The sequence below is a fragment of the Pipra filicauda genome, unplaced genomic scaffold, assembly GCF_003945595.2.
Source record: "Pipra filicauda isolate LSUMZ 115617 unplaced genomic scaffold, ASM394559v2 scaffold135_size2527700_pilon, whole genome shotgun sequence".
Classification (NCBI taxonomy): Eukaryota; Metazoa; Chordata; class Aves; order Passeriformes; family Pipridae; genus Pipra; species Pipra filicauda.
The window spans coordinates 2,211,923-2,228,697 of NW_024103829.1; the positions used below are offsets into that span (position 1 = coordinate 2,211,923).

Below are 16,775 nucleotides of genomic sequence, written 5' to 3' on the forward strand. Positions count from 1 at the left end.
GGAAGCTTACCAAGCTGTTCTAAGTGTAGAAGGCAGCTGGATAACTGTTCCCAACATAAGAAGGAGGATCTCTGTACCTTTCTTTAGCTATGAAGGAATATGTCAGGTATGTTGTTTCAAATCACCTTGAAAAAAGATCTGTTTTACACAATTCCCATCTTCAGAAACTGAGGAAGCTGCTATGGACTGACAAAGGACGGGTATTGAGGGGTGTACCACTTCAGATCAGCAAAAATCCACGTTTTCAATTGGCTCAAAACTTGCAAAAGCTGGAATTAGAAATGAAATGAAATGTGGAATCCTCTTCCTTAGGAGAACCTATTCAGGAGGCCTATGTAAAGCTTATAGATCATAGCCTATACAAACCAACAGCCTACGTTCATGTGAAAAAAGTTCTCTTTAACATGTTTGCTTTGATAAGGGAAGTACTTTAACAATTTCCAGGTATCTGTAAGAAACTGCAAATAAATGTTAATACTGATCTGTTAGTAACAATACTTGCATTCTATAGACTTCAGTTTTACTGAGCAACTCCAGTCACTTGCTAATGATAATGGTGGTGATGTGGCAATTCTTGCATTGCCACAACTGAGAGCACATCCCTTGGTGGGCCAAACATGCTGCACACCTAAACAAGGTATGCCACATGGAGGGGAAAAAGCTATTTAGAGTTGATCCACAGCAATGCACAAGTGTTTGGTATTATCATTCTCTAATCAAAAGAACAATTTATTCAAAGTACACACATCTCTGTGTAACAGGACGGCATCACAAACACCTCTGTTTTTAAGAACCATTTTGAGTGAAGAGCCATAAGGTCATCCACCATTAACCATATATTCTGAAGTAACTACCCTTGAAAGAAGATGAGGGTTAGATACATCTAACAAAGGAATTTGAAAAAAACTGCTTTCTAAAAACCAAAGTGGATTTAAATTGCAGCCAAAGATTCAGGTCAAGAGTCTTTTTTTCTTCTAAGTTCTATTAGTAAGCATGGCAATGCAGTGATACAGACTGACTAAAGAAGTCATGCAGCTTCTGTCATCAGCTTAAACAAGTCAGACGCACTTCTGATCAAAATGGTTAAGGTTTACCAGAATTTGCTTAAGAACTGGAAAATTAAGGTGACCTCTAGTTTATTTTCTACAAACATCATCAGGAAAATCTATCTCTAAAAAGAGAGGAAAAAAGAAAGAAAAATGCCCCACACCTTGAAAGACAACCCTTGTTCACAAAAAATTTACTTAACCTTTGAATTGAATATTGAATTCAAGGTAATTTAACGTTTAGGCATCAAAGCACAGCACACTGAAAAGTGTACTTTGTTGACACAGCACCATGACTATTTACTAGCTGAGAACTGTCAATGTTTTAAAGCAGCAGCAAGGCCGGTGCCCCACCATACACTGCAAATCACTGGTGTTTGTCAGACAGAGCTGCCAAGAAACCTTCCTTGCTTCAGAAAAGAACAGACTAGTCTAGCATTATTTCAGCTGAAATCTTCAAAGGGTGTTGATGCTGTCAGACGTAAGCCCAAGGCATTAAGGAACCAGAGGGGATAGGGTTAGCCCAAAGGATACTGGTGTACCCTTCCATGGAATACAGATGGTTAGAAATTTTACAGTATACATTTTTTATCAAAAAACGCCGGTGTCACTTGATGACTCTTCTAACAAATCTCTTTCTAGATCCCACTAGCTCACTTTATCTAGCTCTTTGGCAAGCCATCAGTGTCAATCATCCTAAACTACCCTGACATGTAGCCTATCCTAGGGCTAGAGGCTTCAGGCTTTCAGTCTCCCTGGCTTCCAGGAATGATCAGTACTCATCCCCAGGAAAACCAGCTTCCACAGTAATCTGCATGCAATTGCTAAGTTTTGACACCTCTGTACCTGTTGAACTGAAAATACATACATTTACCGCACAACCTGGACCAATTTTGACCAGACTTGCTTGTAAAATAATCCTACAAAATAATTCAACCAATACCTCTCACCTTGTCAACATTTTAATGTCTATTTATGCGTGAAAACAACTGAAAGAAAGCTCTTGAAATTTCCCAGTGCTCCTCTGTCCACTACTGATCCTGCTGCAGAACATCCCTTCCCTTCAATTTCCCATGTCCTGTACCCAGTATTCTCAGGCCCTGCCATGTTTGCTACCTCACAAGCTGCCGCTTGTTAGAGAGGGAAAGAACTATGTCCATGCCTGCTTGATAATTCCTGGCAAAAGACAAGGCAGCGGATTTTTTCCTTCCCTTGCCCATAGCACTGAAAGTCAGGACTTTGACCTAGCAAGACAACTAATCATAAGGACAGAAACAGTAACACCTTAGTAAGGGAGACCTTCATCCCCTCTGACAGAAAACCAGCCAAAGGCAGCAGGAGTGACAAGGAGGAGACACGGGTTATCTCGGGAACAGTACATTCACACAGAGACAGTGCAATTACACATGCCTCATTTCCTTATGAAACTGGGATAAAACTCATAAAACATGCAGAACTCTTCAATAATAGGAGTGCTATTTTGAGCTAATTTTTTTGAGACATTTAAGTCAATCTGCATTTAATTCACATTTTCCCAAGGAAGAAAAGTTCTTTGCTTTTCCTTTGCTGCCTGCATGCAGAACTAATGAAGAAAAATATAGATTTTAAACATTACATGCTGTAAAGTTTGAAAAGGAAAAAACGAAGCAACATAATTCTTTTCCAAATTTAGTTTCTTGATCGTAGGAAAATTCAGTAAATTCGGAAAGTAACAAAGGTACAGCCAGTTGTAAAAATTTTAAGGTGAAGCAGAAACACACCAATCTCATTTCGTTAACCATCCAGAAGAGACCAAACACATGCACACATATGCACAGATGCACCGGAGAGAATTTCAAAGCTCAAAATACTCAGAGTATTCTAAATAAATTCTTACATTAAAGGAAAAAAACAAGTTAAAGAAATTCTCTAAAGCCTCACTACTGTAGAATATAATTCCTCAGCAAGACACTGGTTCTAGCAAGCCAATGGTGGACTAACAGAATAATTCATAATGGATTATCATTCTCTACATTTAGACTACTGCAGTCTACTGATTAACTTTACCAAGGCCCATTAAGTAGAAAACAGCATGCCAAATCCCATCATTTCGGAAAAATCGTTCTTTCTCCTTATCCTCTCTGTGGACAAGAACCACACTAGCAGGCTCAGCTCCCCGAGAAACCAGGAAGGTAAGAAATATTGCAGATGTTGCCATACATATTAGCCTTTTTACATACACCAGAAATAAAAGAGATGGGACATTCTACCTAATTATTTAACAGAAAATTTGTTGTTCACCTAAGCAAAACTCTTAAGTTCACGTTGCCTCAGCGTCTGGAACAGAATAAGGACTTCAGCCTCGTCCCCACCTTACACAAACCTTCTGCAGAAGCCTTGCTTACTGTAAATCATTTAATACCAGGACAACCATTTCTTGAGATGCACTAGTGAATTTATATGCTGGTTTGTAGAGAAAAACATAATTTTTTTTCTAATGTTTCAACAGAAGTACATATTCACAAAGCAGAGAATTGGACAAATTATCTGAAGTAGGCTAAAGTTTGAAATTGCAGTGCCTTAAATCCTGCAAACAGCTATCTGATTATTCCTGCCACGCTGTAACATACTATAAAACATAAGGAAACTTATAATGAATCAAAGGAATTGTTTTTGTAAAATGGCTTATAAAGTTGAATATTAACGTAAAACCTTAAAAATGGCAATCTACAAATAATCATATGAGCTGTTATTTCTGCAGGGGAGAAGGTGCCTTTCATATAACATGTTAAATCACAATATACAGAAATACTTCTAAGTGAATTCATTTAACTTCTAAGTTTTGCCACAATTTTTAATCAGAATGCTATCAGGTTTTGGTTTTACTTCATTTACGTGCTGTATTTGTCAGTGGACATTACCTGATCAAAGTACCATTTTTGGACTTCTCCAACCAATTTCATTGCTCCATTAAACAGCGCACAAAGAAAAAAAAAATCAGCAACTATCTTCTGTCAACTACCCAAATTATTTTAAAAATCTGAAACTGAGGAAAATCACCATGTCTACAGTAAAGTTCTACTAACATAATCTGAAAACTCACATTCCATTGAGTGTAAGAAGTTATTCATGAACCTTATTTTTAGTAAAATTTTAATAAAAATGATGCTTTCCATTTTCACATTCTGACGAGCTAAAAATACAGAAACTTATTTACATTTTATAACAACAAAAATGTACAAATTACTATACAAAATGCAGTACCATCTCATTAAAAACAAGTTTTTGAAAGTTCTAGCAGTAAGGAGATTATTAAGCCTGTATTTTCTGAAGAGAAAAGACTAAGTATCAATAACTGAACAGTAATTTTCTTCAGGTTCATAAAAAAATGCTTTCATGACAATTATGACTATCAGTACTTTTAATTTTGGCTGATACAAATATAACTCATAATAAAAGCTGCTGAATTTATAACAAGTCAAAGCCAATATATATTCTTTCCCTTGAGGCTTTTGCCACAGAAATTTTCACAAGAAAAGTACAGAAACTTCTTTTTAAGGAAATAAGCTTGGCAAGAAATTAGTAAGTTACAGTTTTACAAAACCTCTGTATCTGTACACACTCACTGCAGATGTTTACAGTTATTTCAAAATGATACATATGGCAATCACTGTATGCTGACACAGATGTTTTAGAGTGGAAATGGCTCAGCACAAGCTGAACCCATGGAATGGCAAATTTCAATTCACACTTCTATTTGAAGCACACAAGCACATTCTGAGCCACAAAAGGAAATCTCACACACTTTAAAAAACTATGGGCTGTCATATTGCATAGACAAAAAATCTACAAGATCAGCTCAGTCAGACCCTTAAGTACTGCTTAAATCGATTGGGATCTAGTCACATCTATGGACTTGAGTGCTTGAGTTGTAAAAGGATGCTGATTCACAGTCTTTGTGTATGGATGAATCTGATTCTAACAGCGTTTCAGACTGGGTGATCACTGCAATACCTGGAGTAGAACTTAACTCATATATTGGGTGTAATTCTGATAAAACAGGAAGAATCCAGTGCATTTTATTTAACATATTAAGACTACTGCAAGCCCTACGTTATACCATGACCTTTAAAAAGCCGATAGCTATTTACTGATTTGAAAGTCAACCCAGAGAACAGACATCAGTTCACAAGGTATTCCAACATCAGTATATCTACAGTGGTTGTACTGGAGAAGTGAAAGAAAAATGCTTTGATTTGAACATTGACAGCTTTTACCAAATGCTCCAGGATCATACAGCTACTCTTTAATGGAGACTGTGTAAAATCCTATTTCTAATCGAAGAGAAAAAAACCCACAACAATCAGTTCAAAGTAATATAAAGAAACGCTACTGAAGTGTCCAAACTGTTTTCACATTAATTTGAACCCATGGCTCTGAAAAGGTGAAATATCCTGGTCTCAAATATGTATGGTCCACTAATCTCATGTTAAATTTTGTTACTTTCACCCATGAATATACCATATGATTAGTAGAAAATCTTTAGCAGACACAAAAAAAATGAAAGATGAAACTTGCAGCAAGAGAGCATGGCAAACCTGAGAGATCTATTAGTGCATAAATTTGCTTAAAAACTAAAAAGATAGAAAGAGAGAGCTAACGAACTACAATAAAAGTTATGTCTTTAAAGCAGTAGGTTATAACAGGGTGGGAAATGTTTAATATGCACATATACCTGCAAAGGGGTCACTATCTTTCTGAAAATAAAGAGCTGATATTTGTCACAGCATCAGATTTATGGTAAAAAGCCATAAAGAGTAGTTTTTAATATTATGCTTTTCCCACCCTGGCAGAGAATAAACATGAATTTAGAAGCACAGTAGAAGTGAAAAACAAAGAAGAGGAGAGAGAGAAAGCAGCAGAGAAAGACAGAAAAGGTGAATACAGAGCTACAGAAGTGTTTATTGAGCATGCTACAGAGGTAAGCAGAGTACACACAAAATGAAATTAAACAACCATCAAACCTCCCAACTTTGTTAGAAAATTAATTTTTAATTGTGCCACTTCCAAACTATACTGAATTTTACAATTCTAAAGATGTAAAAACTCAACTAATAGAAAATATACATGACCTTTTTTTCCTCTACATAGGTAACAGAATCTATGAATCTTGAAACTAAGTACATCAATTTCAAAAAGTATTGGTCATTTAAACAGAATCAAGGTAACAGTTCAGACTGACAGAGAACTGCTTTCAAATTAAGTGGATCTGCAGATTCTGAGTCATGTTTATAGTAAAGTCAGATCAATTTCTAAATACAAAATATTTTGAAGAGATTTATTAAAACTGAATATTACAATGCAAGGTAAATTAAGACTAAAGGCACATAAACTTTGGTCCCACCTGGTTGTCAGTTTTAGGAAACTGCCACAAAATTTCCTGCAAGCATTTGCAGCAAACTTTCTTCATCATTGAAAAATACATGCACCATTTCCTGAACTAGCTTGACCAGTCTGTACATGCTCAGAAATCCACAACCATATTCCATATCTTAATTACAAACTAAAGATGGCAATATATATTGAAATGCACATAAGTCATGTCAACTTCAAAAACATCTACGAAAAATATTCAGCCACAAACAAGACATTACTTAGTGCTGACATTTATATGATACATCCCACAAGAGTGTGTACAAAAAGGTTAAGATTCCACAATGCTTTTCACGTAGGGCTCAAAGTCACAGAAGTCACTTTTTGTCCTTTGAGAAATTAATATTCTGTACCTTGTTAATTTTAACTAATGCCTACATTCATAACTGAATCTAGACCAGAACAATGTAATACAAAAGGCCTTTTAAAAAAAAACACAAAGCAAAAAGTAGCAAAAAATCAAATAATGTAATTTTACTCTGTCAGCATAATGCATCTAATCCAATTAAAAAGAAAAATAAGTGACAAGCCAGCATATAAAGAAATCAAGCAGGAGAAACAAAAACTTAACCTTTTTACACACCCCTGCCTAAACATATTTAAATTATCATGTAACAATGTGCCCCAGACAACCAAATTTGCTTTTTACTAGTTATGCAATTCCAGCAGTACTAGTTTTCCTTTTTAAGGCACGTACGTCAACTAAGTTGAAAAAATGTGGTATTATCTTGAAATCTTTTAAACAAAACAATGGTTTATCTAAAGAACAGTTGACTACAGCAGTTAATATCACTGCTTTTTATTTTTTTTAATTTTTTAATTTTGAAAACAATCAAGGAATGATAACAGCATGAAAAAAAAAATAAAAAAACAGAAGACAAACTCTGGTCCCCACTTTCCTGAACAGTCAATAGGTGACAACACCAAACAATGCAATACACCTTCATTCTCAATCTGCCTTTTTTAAATAGTTGACTTAGAGAAAGAAACTCTCAGATGGTGACTTTCTCCCAAATTGTAATTGTGAAGATCAATCAAAGCCTGAATAGCTTCTTCTACTGTTGACATCTGAAGAAGTGCCATCTTGTGATCTCTTCTGAAACAAAATAATGGAATTAGGAACTTGAACACCACAGTGGTTGCTTCTAATGTTTGCTATCTGATATGTGCTTTTTCTTAAGATGTGCTGCAAAAACTCTTCTGTCAGAGCTATGTGTAGCAGAAAAGCTACTTACTGAAAAAATTTAAATGCTTTCACAGTGCCTCCGGTGTTAGCAAACAATGTGCGTAGATCCTCTTCCGCTACTGATGGTCTACAGACAGAAAGAAAATAAGCATAAGCAGGGAATCATTAGTCAATTCAGTGTGTTGTGAAGCACATTAATATTACTGGCTTACTGACAGTGGACACTTACGGAATATTGGACAGATGAAGTGTTGCAGAAGGAGGGAATATATTTTGAAAGTTCTTTGAACCAGGTTTCTTGAAGCGATGCAAAGGTGAATTACCAAAATCTTTAGTCAGCCCTTGGTCATCAAGTCCCTCTCGAGGTAGTTGTACTGTGTGATGTTTAGAAAGGGTAACCCGAATAATCTTTCCATACATTTTTTGTCCATTAAGATGGCTCATGGCTGAAAAAGACAAGTTTACTCAATTGAGTGTTACTTCCGATAGCTTGTGGTACATCACACAAGCAAGAAAAACACCCAAGCAAATCAAAAGGTCTATTATGCTAAAAGACTGAAATCAAGAATTAGGTCTGCAGACGCTTCAAGAATATTCAATTTTATTTAAAGATAATAATGTGATTCAGCTGTTGAATTCATTTAGGATATCGTGCAGACCTTCTGGAACACAAGTGCATGCAATAAGATTTTGGATCTGGTGGGTAACCAGGATAAAAGACAAACTGATAAATAATAAACACACTTAGTTCACCTGATCTTAAACAGCCTGGTTTCCAAATACTTAGACTAAAGAGAAAATAAACAGAAAACTAATCTTACCCAGCTGTGACTGGTTTCCATCAGCCATCTGTATAAGAGCACTATCTTTCTTATTGTATAAAATCTTCACGCGCTGCACATCACCATAAACACCTTTTCAAAGTCAAAAGTAACCCAAAAGAAAAAGTTCATTTTAAAGCCAGTCACCTAAGTAATATATTTTGACATATCAATGGAACATTCAGACAGCAACAAGATCACTCACTCAAACTCAACACACTCACAAATGAATAAAGGAGATAAAGATTTCGAATAGTGAATTTTGAAAAGAATAATTTCTGAAAAACCCTCAAAGCTATGTGAATGATATTAAATTAAAGATCATGCAAAATATATTAGCATGCATTAAAAGAAAAACTGTCTATGGAGAGTTTTAAACAGCAAAAGAAAAATAGCAAAAGATTTACTATTCAACTTTAAGCCAAAGTGCTAGCTACAAATAAGAATTAAGGTGAAATAAAAAACCAACCAAACAAAAACCATAAAAATCAAAATCAAATCAATAATAAAAGTATAGTGCTAACAATAACATACCGAAGAGGGTAAACAGACTTTGGGGCGTAACCATCTTTAGAAGGAGAGAAGAGCAAGCAGCGTAAGACAAGAAGAGAGAAGAGTCGAGGAAGAGCGGAGATGAACAGATCATCCATAACGAAGGGTGGTTCCCGCAGAATGGTGAGGTGGTCATGGATCATGGTTTCAAGGCGGTTAATTGGGGCAAGTTGGTCCGAGGAACATTTTGTTCAAGCACAGAAGCATGAACATAGGGAATGAAGACAGGGAACATAGACAAAGACGAGGAGAAGGGCAAGACAGGGAAGGGCACGGGGATTTGGGTAAAGACAAGGAACGGGAAGTTGAACACAAAGGGAAAAGGATGAAATGGGGGAGGGAATACAGCAATGCAGAAGAAAAAAAAATAAGGAAGTGGGGAACAAAAAAAAAATAAAATATAGGTCAGTACATAGGAAATGCAGGAATTTGGTCAGAAAATGGTTGGTTTATGTACTGTACAAGAAAAACTGAGTAAAATGTAGTCACCCAAGACAAATATGGGTAAAGTACATTCATATTAAGAGTAAACTACAGCATTTCATCTCAACATGAAAATAAATTAAAAAAAGCATGCAATAGAAATTTTAAAATTTAAACTTTAACTGCGTAAGCATGGCTGGTTATGAAATGCAGGCAAAAAATCTTTCAAAATGGCACTCTGATCTAAAACATTTTAACATGCAAGACTGTGGATGACAAAATAGTATCAGATGATAAATAAAGCTTCATGATTTACAGTGACAGAGGCCAGTTAAAAATGGAACAGCTAGACTGATACAAACTTCCCACATTTCATACCAGCTTTCACAGCCATCAAAATAAATGTAAAGGACAGTAAAAATGCAAAACTAAATTAATCCCTTTAGATTTCAGAGTTAGCAAGAAAGATATAGTTAAGGTGAAAATGCTTTGCTACCACATTTTTTTTTTTTTAAAGACAAATGAGTAACTGCAAAGAAAAAAAATTACTAAGAGAGACTGGAAGAGTGCCTCGTCAAGATCTTTGGGAGAACCTTCAAAGAAAAATGTGTTAGAGTAGTTTACATAAATTAAGACCTCAAAATGTGAGATAAAAGCATGAAATGAAACAGCAAACAATTAGAAACAAAACAGAAATTCTAGTTTACATGATTATAATTGCAAAAGAAATCACAGTTGCTATTTTGTAAAAATAAAGCTTTCAATTCAAATGTCAAACATGCAGTGGAGTTACCACATTTTTCTTAGGAAAAAAAACAGGTAGCTGACTATAAAAGGATATTTAAAGTTGTTAGCTACCTAGGAAAACAAATGTATTTAACAATAATGGCTTTAAAAGTAACTTTGGGGATTATTAAAAAAAAAGAACAAAAAATACTTCGAGCTTAAAATCCAAATGTAAGAGGACAAATGCAAAGAAATTATAAAATACTGACAAATGAAGTGTGACTGAAGAGTGGAAAAGTAAAATTGTTTTACTGACCTCTTCATTTAAATTGCTAACCAGGAGGACTGTATTGCCACCAGCTGCAACTCCAGGCATTCCTACACGACCAGCAGCAGCAGCTGCAGCTGCAGCAGCAGCATTTGGAATAGCCAAAGGACTCAGAGCCCCTGGAACAGCTGCAACAGGAAGCCCTAATTTTAAAATAAAGCGTATTTTACGAAACACACACAAGTCGTTTAAAAAGAAGTTCCTATATCAACACAAGTGTTGCATACAACACTCTACACAGCAGACGATTCCACTCTTAAAGTAATTCAAATGGTTGTAAAATGGGTTGCTAAATTAACATAAAGAGAAATGTGGCGTTTTTTAATTCAGATCAAGTCCACAAAGTTATGAGGTGTAAAAATACTTTCTTTTCAAATCAACATTATTGTGTACCAAAACAGTTTCCATTGCGCTCCACAACGCTTCAAGAGTCTAGTTTATCAAAGTGGTCTAAAGTAAACGTTGATTAAATCAGTGAGAATAAACACTAATTGTGCTCTCTGCATCATGACATCTTTCTTTTCCATCACCCTTTGAGAGACATTCCTCACTTCCATTTGATGCTTGACTAAATATGCAACACTGCAGGTGGCCACATAAAAAGGTGTATGTATCTCTCACAGCCTCAGCACAAAGGTGAGGAAGAAACCTTCTAAATTCAAGATTCAAGATGCTCCATGGCTTTTGTGATCCAATTCTCTGAAGAAGCACATAATTATTAGCTAAACCTTCTGTTGTGCTTTCATTTTTTATTCTTTCAAGGAAACTCGGACCCTGTAGACACATGTTGGTTTTGTCTGGTCAAGTCCCTGGAGTACCAGAAAAGTGTGTCACTCCCAGGATTCATGAAAGGTTCTTGTGATAAACATGCACTATACATAGTTATATAGGAACAGCTTTATCATATTTGATCAACACTGTATTTGCACATCATATACAGTCCAGTAAAGGGGCACTAATTTAGCAAAATATGTTTCCAGGACAGTAAGGCACGACATGTCCACCTGAAGGAAAACAACTGATTTTACACTAGGTCAATAGCAGTCACATAAGTTTTAGAAAACGTCAAGCTACTATGTCTTACTAGAGCATATCAAATCTTCTAGTACGTCTAGGCACCTCTCCCTAGCCTTAGGAAGCTTTAAGCCAGTCCAATATTTTTAGAAATAAAGGAATCTAGAGACGACTAGTGAAGTTTTAATGGTTCTTTCCCTAGCTAGGCACAGCATAGTTGAGTAATTCATAATTTAAAAGGCAAAATTCTTCATGGAATTCAAATTCTTAATTTTCAGTTAAAACCAAAGATTAATTTAACACTATTCCTACAAAAATATTTTGAATTATTATCCTTCAAAATGATTAGTAAGAATCTTAAAAGAGGCACTAGCAGAAAGTGTTAACAAGGAAAGCCAGAGATGACAGCAAGGGATAAAGATGAACCCTAAGCACAACAACATATTTCCAGCTGTAATATTAAACATATATAAACTGGGGGTAAAGTATTATTTCTTATCAGTATTTGTGATAAGTAGTTCTTACATAAAATATTTTCTTTGTCATGGTTCAGTATAATACAGCTGTTGTTTATCCGAAGGTTTTTTTACATAACATCTGTAACTTTTTTGGAGGGAATGAGGAGGGAGATTATAGATACATTTTTATATGTGAGGTACAAAAACAGAAAAAGAAAAAAACATCGCTTCTGATAATTCACTTGCAACCAGCTCATTTTGTCCACTAGTAATTCTCTCCTTCTTTCAAAAGATAATAAGACTCATTGAAAATATGTCCAATTTACAGTCTCAAAGATTTCTGACACCTTATTTCATCACAGCCAAGGATGTAGTAGATGAATGAGTAATGATGCGTGTGGGTTAGGATCATCTATTTGATTGATATGTTTCTAACTGATTACATAGCACACATAGATCTCATTTCTCGGAAAGGTCAGACAAATTACAAAGTCACAGCAAACAATTCTTGTTCTGTAGACTCCACTGCACTCTGATTTGCCATTCTGATTTAAGCAAGTCGAAGATTTTTAATAAATAAGAACAGCTTCTATTATGATTATTAGTCACAATGTAACACACTGTTTAAGATTTGAGGACTTATCTGAAACTACTTAGAAATGTTAGCTACTTTGTTAACATGTTCAACCAGTATTAGACATCTTTGTCCCTAGCTTTATTTTAGCTTCCAACAACTATAGATTACAGGTTTTTGTTTTTTCAAGATATTAATGAAAACATACAAATATTATATACCTTTTTCCTCAACGAAGTTGAAATACATGTCACATTATTTATCTTCCCTCAGTTTACCCTTTTGCATTACTTCTGAAATGCAAATTAGTAATGGTATTTTAATAGTAGGCAAATTAAAGCTAAACTAAAGATATAGTATGAACTTACGTGAAAACCACAGGAAGTGGTAGTCATATCAATGCAGGTAAGCACAACTGTGACTGAGAACTGGATTTAGTCCCTGGTCCTGTTATGAACCCTTTTTGTGGCTCTATGTCAAGTAACCACCATCTTTTTGTAACAGATATTGACCTGATTCTCATACTTAGCCTGAGTGGCTTTGAGGAAGATAACAGGTTCTTTTAAAATCTCTGCATAACAGCTTACAAAGCTGCAAGTGTTACTACAGTACATCCTAAAGTTACGTTTACTGAAGAGGAAGTTTCCTTCTATCCAGAAGGAAACTGAGATATGTAATGGTTTAGTATTAATGCACATTTAAACATCAAGAGTAACAAGATTCACATCCTGTCACTAAAACTCAACTCACAAAATTATGTTAAACCTAAATCTCACTTTTGACACGTGAATTACAGTATACTGTTAAAAAGCCAAAAACAAAAAGGCACCCAAGTTTTGTACAAGTCTCCAGCATATATTAGCTTATTACAAGCAAAAGGCAGAAGTGAGTCCTTACCACATTTACTGTTAGTGATCTCATTATATACATAGAGCAGCTAGAGCAAGCATTTTTACAAGAATGCCACAGGTTCAACTCATGGTATTCATTTTGAGCATGCAAAAGAACCTGAAGAGCATCACATTAAACTCAAAACAGAGCCTGGCTCCCTCGTGGGGGAACACGCCCTCCGGGAATCACATATGAATAGGGCATGGCAGACACTGAGTATACACTGAAGACATCTTTATCAGCATTATAGAAAGAAATTCAACATTAAGATAAAAAAAGATGAGGAGGAAGGTTGCTGCTATCTTTCTGCCACATTTCACATATCATAGTTCGCCAACCTCCATCTTCTATGACTCTTTAAGTCTTCCCACCCTTCTCCTTTCGAGACCTGAACAAAAACGCAGCTATAATTTCTACGCACAAGCATATATTTTCAGGTTTTGAGTTTTTCTATCCTCTGTCCTCTTATTTACATCACTTAAATTTTGTGCCTTTTTACACAGTTAGCAGCCCAGAATGAGAACCCTGTTCTTCCATATTCAAACTAGGCCATTCCCATTCTAACAACTATCCTAAATTACCAAGGCACCAACAGTATTGTGGAGTCTTTTTGTGAAGTTTTTCAGCTGCAGAGCTCAAATTCCGTAAAACCAGTAAAAAATGCCATCTAAAAAAATTCCTCTAATAGCTATCCCCATTTGACAGAGGATGAAGATTTAATACACCAAGCTCAGCCAACTGGCAACAAGCAGTTAGAAAATATACCCAGTTCCCTTAAGTCTCTTTCAAAACAATGAATGCTTTTACAGAAGAAAAAGTCAACCATGATATATAATCTCCACTACCCATCAAAATAAACATGACTGACTTCACTGATGCTCTGAAAATGTTTCACAGCTGCAATGAAAGTTACTCATGTCATGTACCTTTTATTTTCCTGCTGCTTGGAAAAACAGTACGTTTAAAGAGGTGCATCCAGAGAGTAAGAAATAAAATATTTAATTAGTTATTATGACTGTCATCTTCATAATTTTACTAGAAACTACCTTTAATATACACAAAAGAATGAGTGATTAAAATCAAAATGTTAGAGAACTTGTGTAGTTTTGCAGACAATCACAAAAGCATCTAGGTGACTTTCAGGCCTAAACCACTAAAAAATAAAATCTGCTAAAGTCACCTGGATAACTGGAGAAAGTACAAGAAGCCCAGTTAAACATATCTAGAGTAATGCAATGATCCGAGCATCCTCTGAGTGTGATTTCACTATGCCAAGCAAATTAAACCTGTTAATTTGATGCATACTGTAAGTATTATATACAAAGAAACATGTAAGTAAGCCTGAGGCTAGAAAGCAACTTCTCGGGATTCAGGAAAATGTCAGAATTAGTTACATAAGTAGTGCTGCATTTGGCACTGTTTTATAACTCACGAATCTTTACTCTCTCCTCTCCTAAATCCCTGCCTTACAACAGCTAGTATTACAGGTCTCATTTAATAAGCATCTTTATTTTGCTTTTGTCCTCTTACTACTCATACTGCAGCCCCATGCCTACGTTCTAGTCATTATGCGCTGACAAAAGAATTACTAACTGCCTCAAGGGTTTTTCTACAGCACTCATCTCTATAGTGTCAAACTTCCTCACAAACACTCATCCGCTTTCCCTACTGAACCATGAAATGAGAGATTTTAATATTTAAACTATGGGAAGTTAAAAGAGAAAAAAAAGAAAATAAACTTTAGCTACATGTTTTTCTGAGACTTTGGATTCCTATGATATTTTTTTACTTTCCAGAACTTTTGCTGTAGCTGCAAGTGATACATTTTGCAAGTCATACTGGAGATGTGAACTCAAGCACTTTGAAATTTGTAGGAAGTGGGTCTGTAGGTACTTTACAACTAGATATGAAAAGTATCCTTCAGGTAATCTGATTTCAGAAAAGGGGAAAATACAGCACAGCATTCAGTAGCCCTAACTATAGTATTCATCCTCTTCCTGGGCTTACATCATTCACTAAGCGTCTTCTACCTTTTGCAACATACCGAGAACAGAGGCCCCTCTTTTCTACATTAACTCAGACTTACTTGAATTTGGCCCAGCCTGTACAAAAAACTATGAAATCTATGTTATTCTGATGTTTTCTTCAGAATAAAAACGGGAAATTACAAAAGAAAAAAAAAAGAAAAAGACTAAGTGGGAAGAACAATGATCACAACATACTCAATCAGCTTTTATGGAAGTAATGATTCTTTATCTGAGTACTATTACATTTTTAAAAAGTGAAAGGTGTTCTCACCAAAAAACAGCAATTTGACAGAAGTAGGAGTATGCATTGATTATTTTGGTAATAGTCAGAAGATAAGATACATCTGTATTTTTCCCAGATCATTTCACCAAGTTATGATGAACTCAAAGGCCTACAGAATATTAGAACTCAAGTACCATAGCACTAGAAGTGCAACTACAGATTTTTTCCTTTTATTCACAAAATCTGCAGATTTAGCACCATAGTGTTTGGGTTTTTTAACCAAAGAGCATAATCTTTCCTTACTGAAGGTAACCAACAAAATCTTATTTTCATAATCTGATATTACAAACATTTGCATGAAGGAATCACACAAATCATGTTAAGTCTCTCTAACAAAGTTGGTGGGAGAGTGAGCAAGGTGGCCAGTAGCAACTGACAGGAACATACGAAAGAAGGACAGACAGATTTGGGACTAAAGTTGTACTACTTTGACTTTTCCTAATACTTTTTGCATTTCTCATTTTGTCATGCATTCTCCCATTCATTTTTGCAGTACTTCTAAGACAATATAATTTGTTACTATAATTCAGACTGCAATACAGACTGAACCCTGAGTGGGCCTTTGGATACTATTGCAATTTAAGACCTTTAGTTGTTAGAAGGATTAGTAAACATTTTCATCAAGTGGCTTTGCAATACAGAAGAACAATGAATGTCAGCATCGTACCTAGAAGAGAGGTCTCCTTTGCAAATGCTGCAGCAATAGCTGGGTCCAGTGTTGGCTGTCCATCACCAGATGGAAGGTCAGGACGAGTGTAGTCCCTGCTTTTGTCGTTGTTGTACTTGACATTCAAATTCACCAGTTTGGAAAAATCAATCCGTAGGGTACAGCAAGCATTATAAATATTTTGACCATCTAAGGCCTGTAAAAAGGATCACAATTTATTTCAAAGACACACAATACAGGTTGGTTGCACAACATTTTTTTTTTTTTAAACAGGGTGAGTGTATAGATGCTTATCCATCTTGCTGTCTAGTTTAAGACCGATTAAGATTAAAACGCATTAACCTCTCAAAATGATTCCAGGAAGGTC

General features: G+C 35.5%; 1 protein-coding gene across 11 annotated transcripts in view; it reads right to left on the reverse strand.

Moving 5' to 3' along the window:
- Positions 1-5,963: 5,963 nt before the first annotated feature.
- The window catches only part of PTBP2 (polypyrimidine tract binding protein 2), a 49,453-nt gene continuing 38,641 nt past the window's right edge, over positions 5,964-16,775 (reverse strand). For 5 of the 11 annotated variants that reach the window (XM_039378361.1, XM_039378359.1, XM_039378356.1 and 2 more), the window contains 7 exons: positions 16,409-16,604; positions 10,483-10,637; positions 9,000-9,033; positions 8,466-8,558; positions 7,874-8,090; positions 7,694-7,771; positions 5,964-7,554 (listed from right to left, as the gene is read on the reverse strand). In XM_039378361.1, coding sequence (XP_039234295.1) covers positions 7,422-7,554; positions 7,694-7,771; positions 7,874-8,090; positions 8,466-8,558; positions 9,000-9,033; positions 10,483-10,637; positions 16,409-16,604 — 906 coding nt within the window. In that variant the 3' untranslated portion in view covers positions 5,964-7,421. The remainder of the gene's footprint in view (positions 7,555-7,693; positions 7,772-7,873; positions 8,091-8,465; positions 8,559-8,999; positions 9,034-10,482; positions 10,638-16,408; positions 16,605-16,775) is intronic. The other 6 variants (XM_039378358.1, XM_027740785.2, XM_027740787.2 and 3 more) reach the window with 3 other exon arrangements.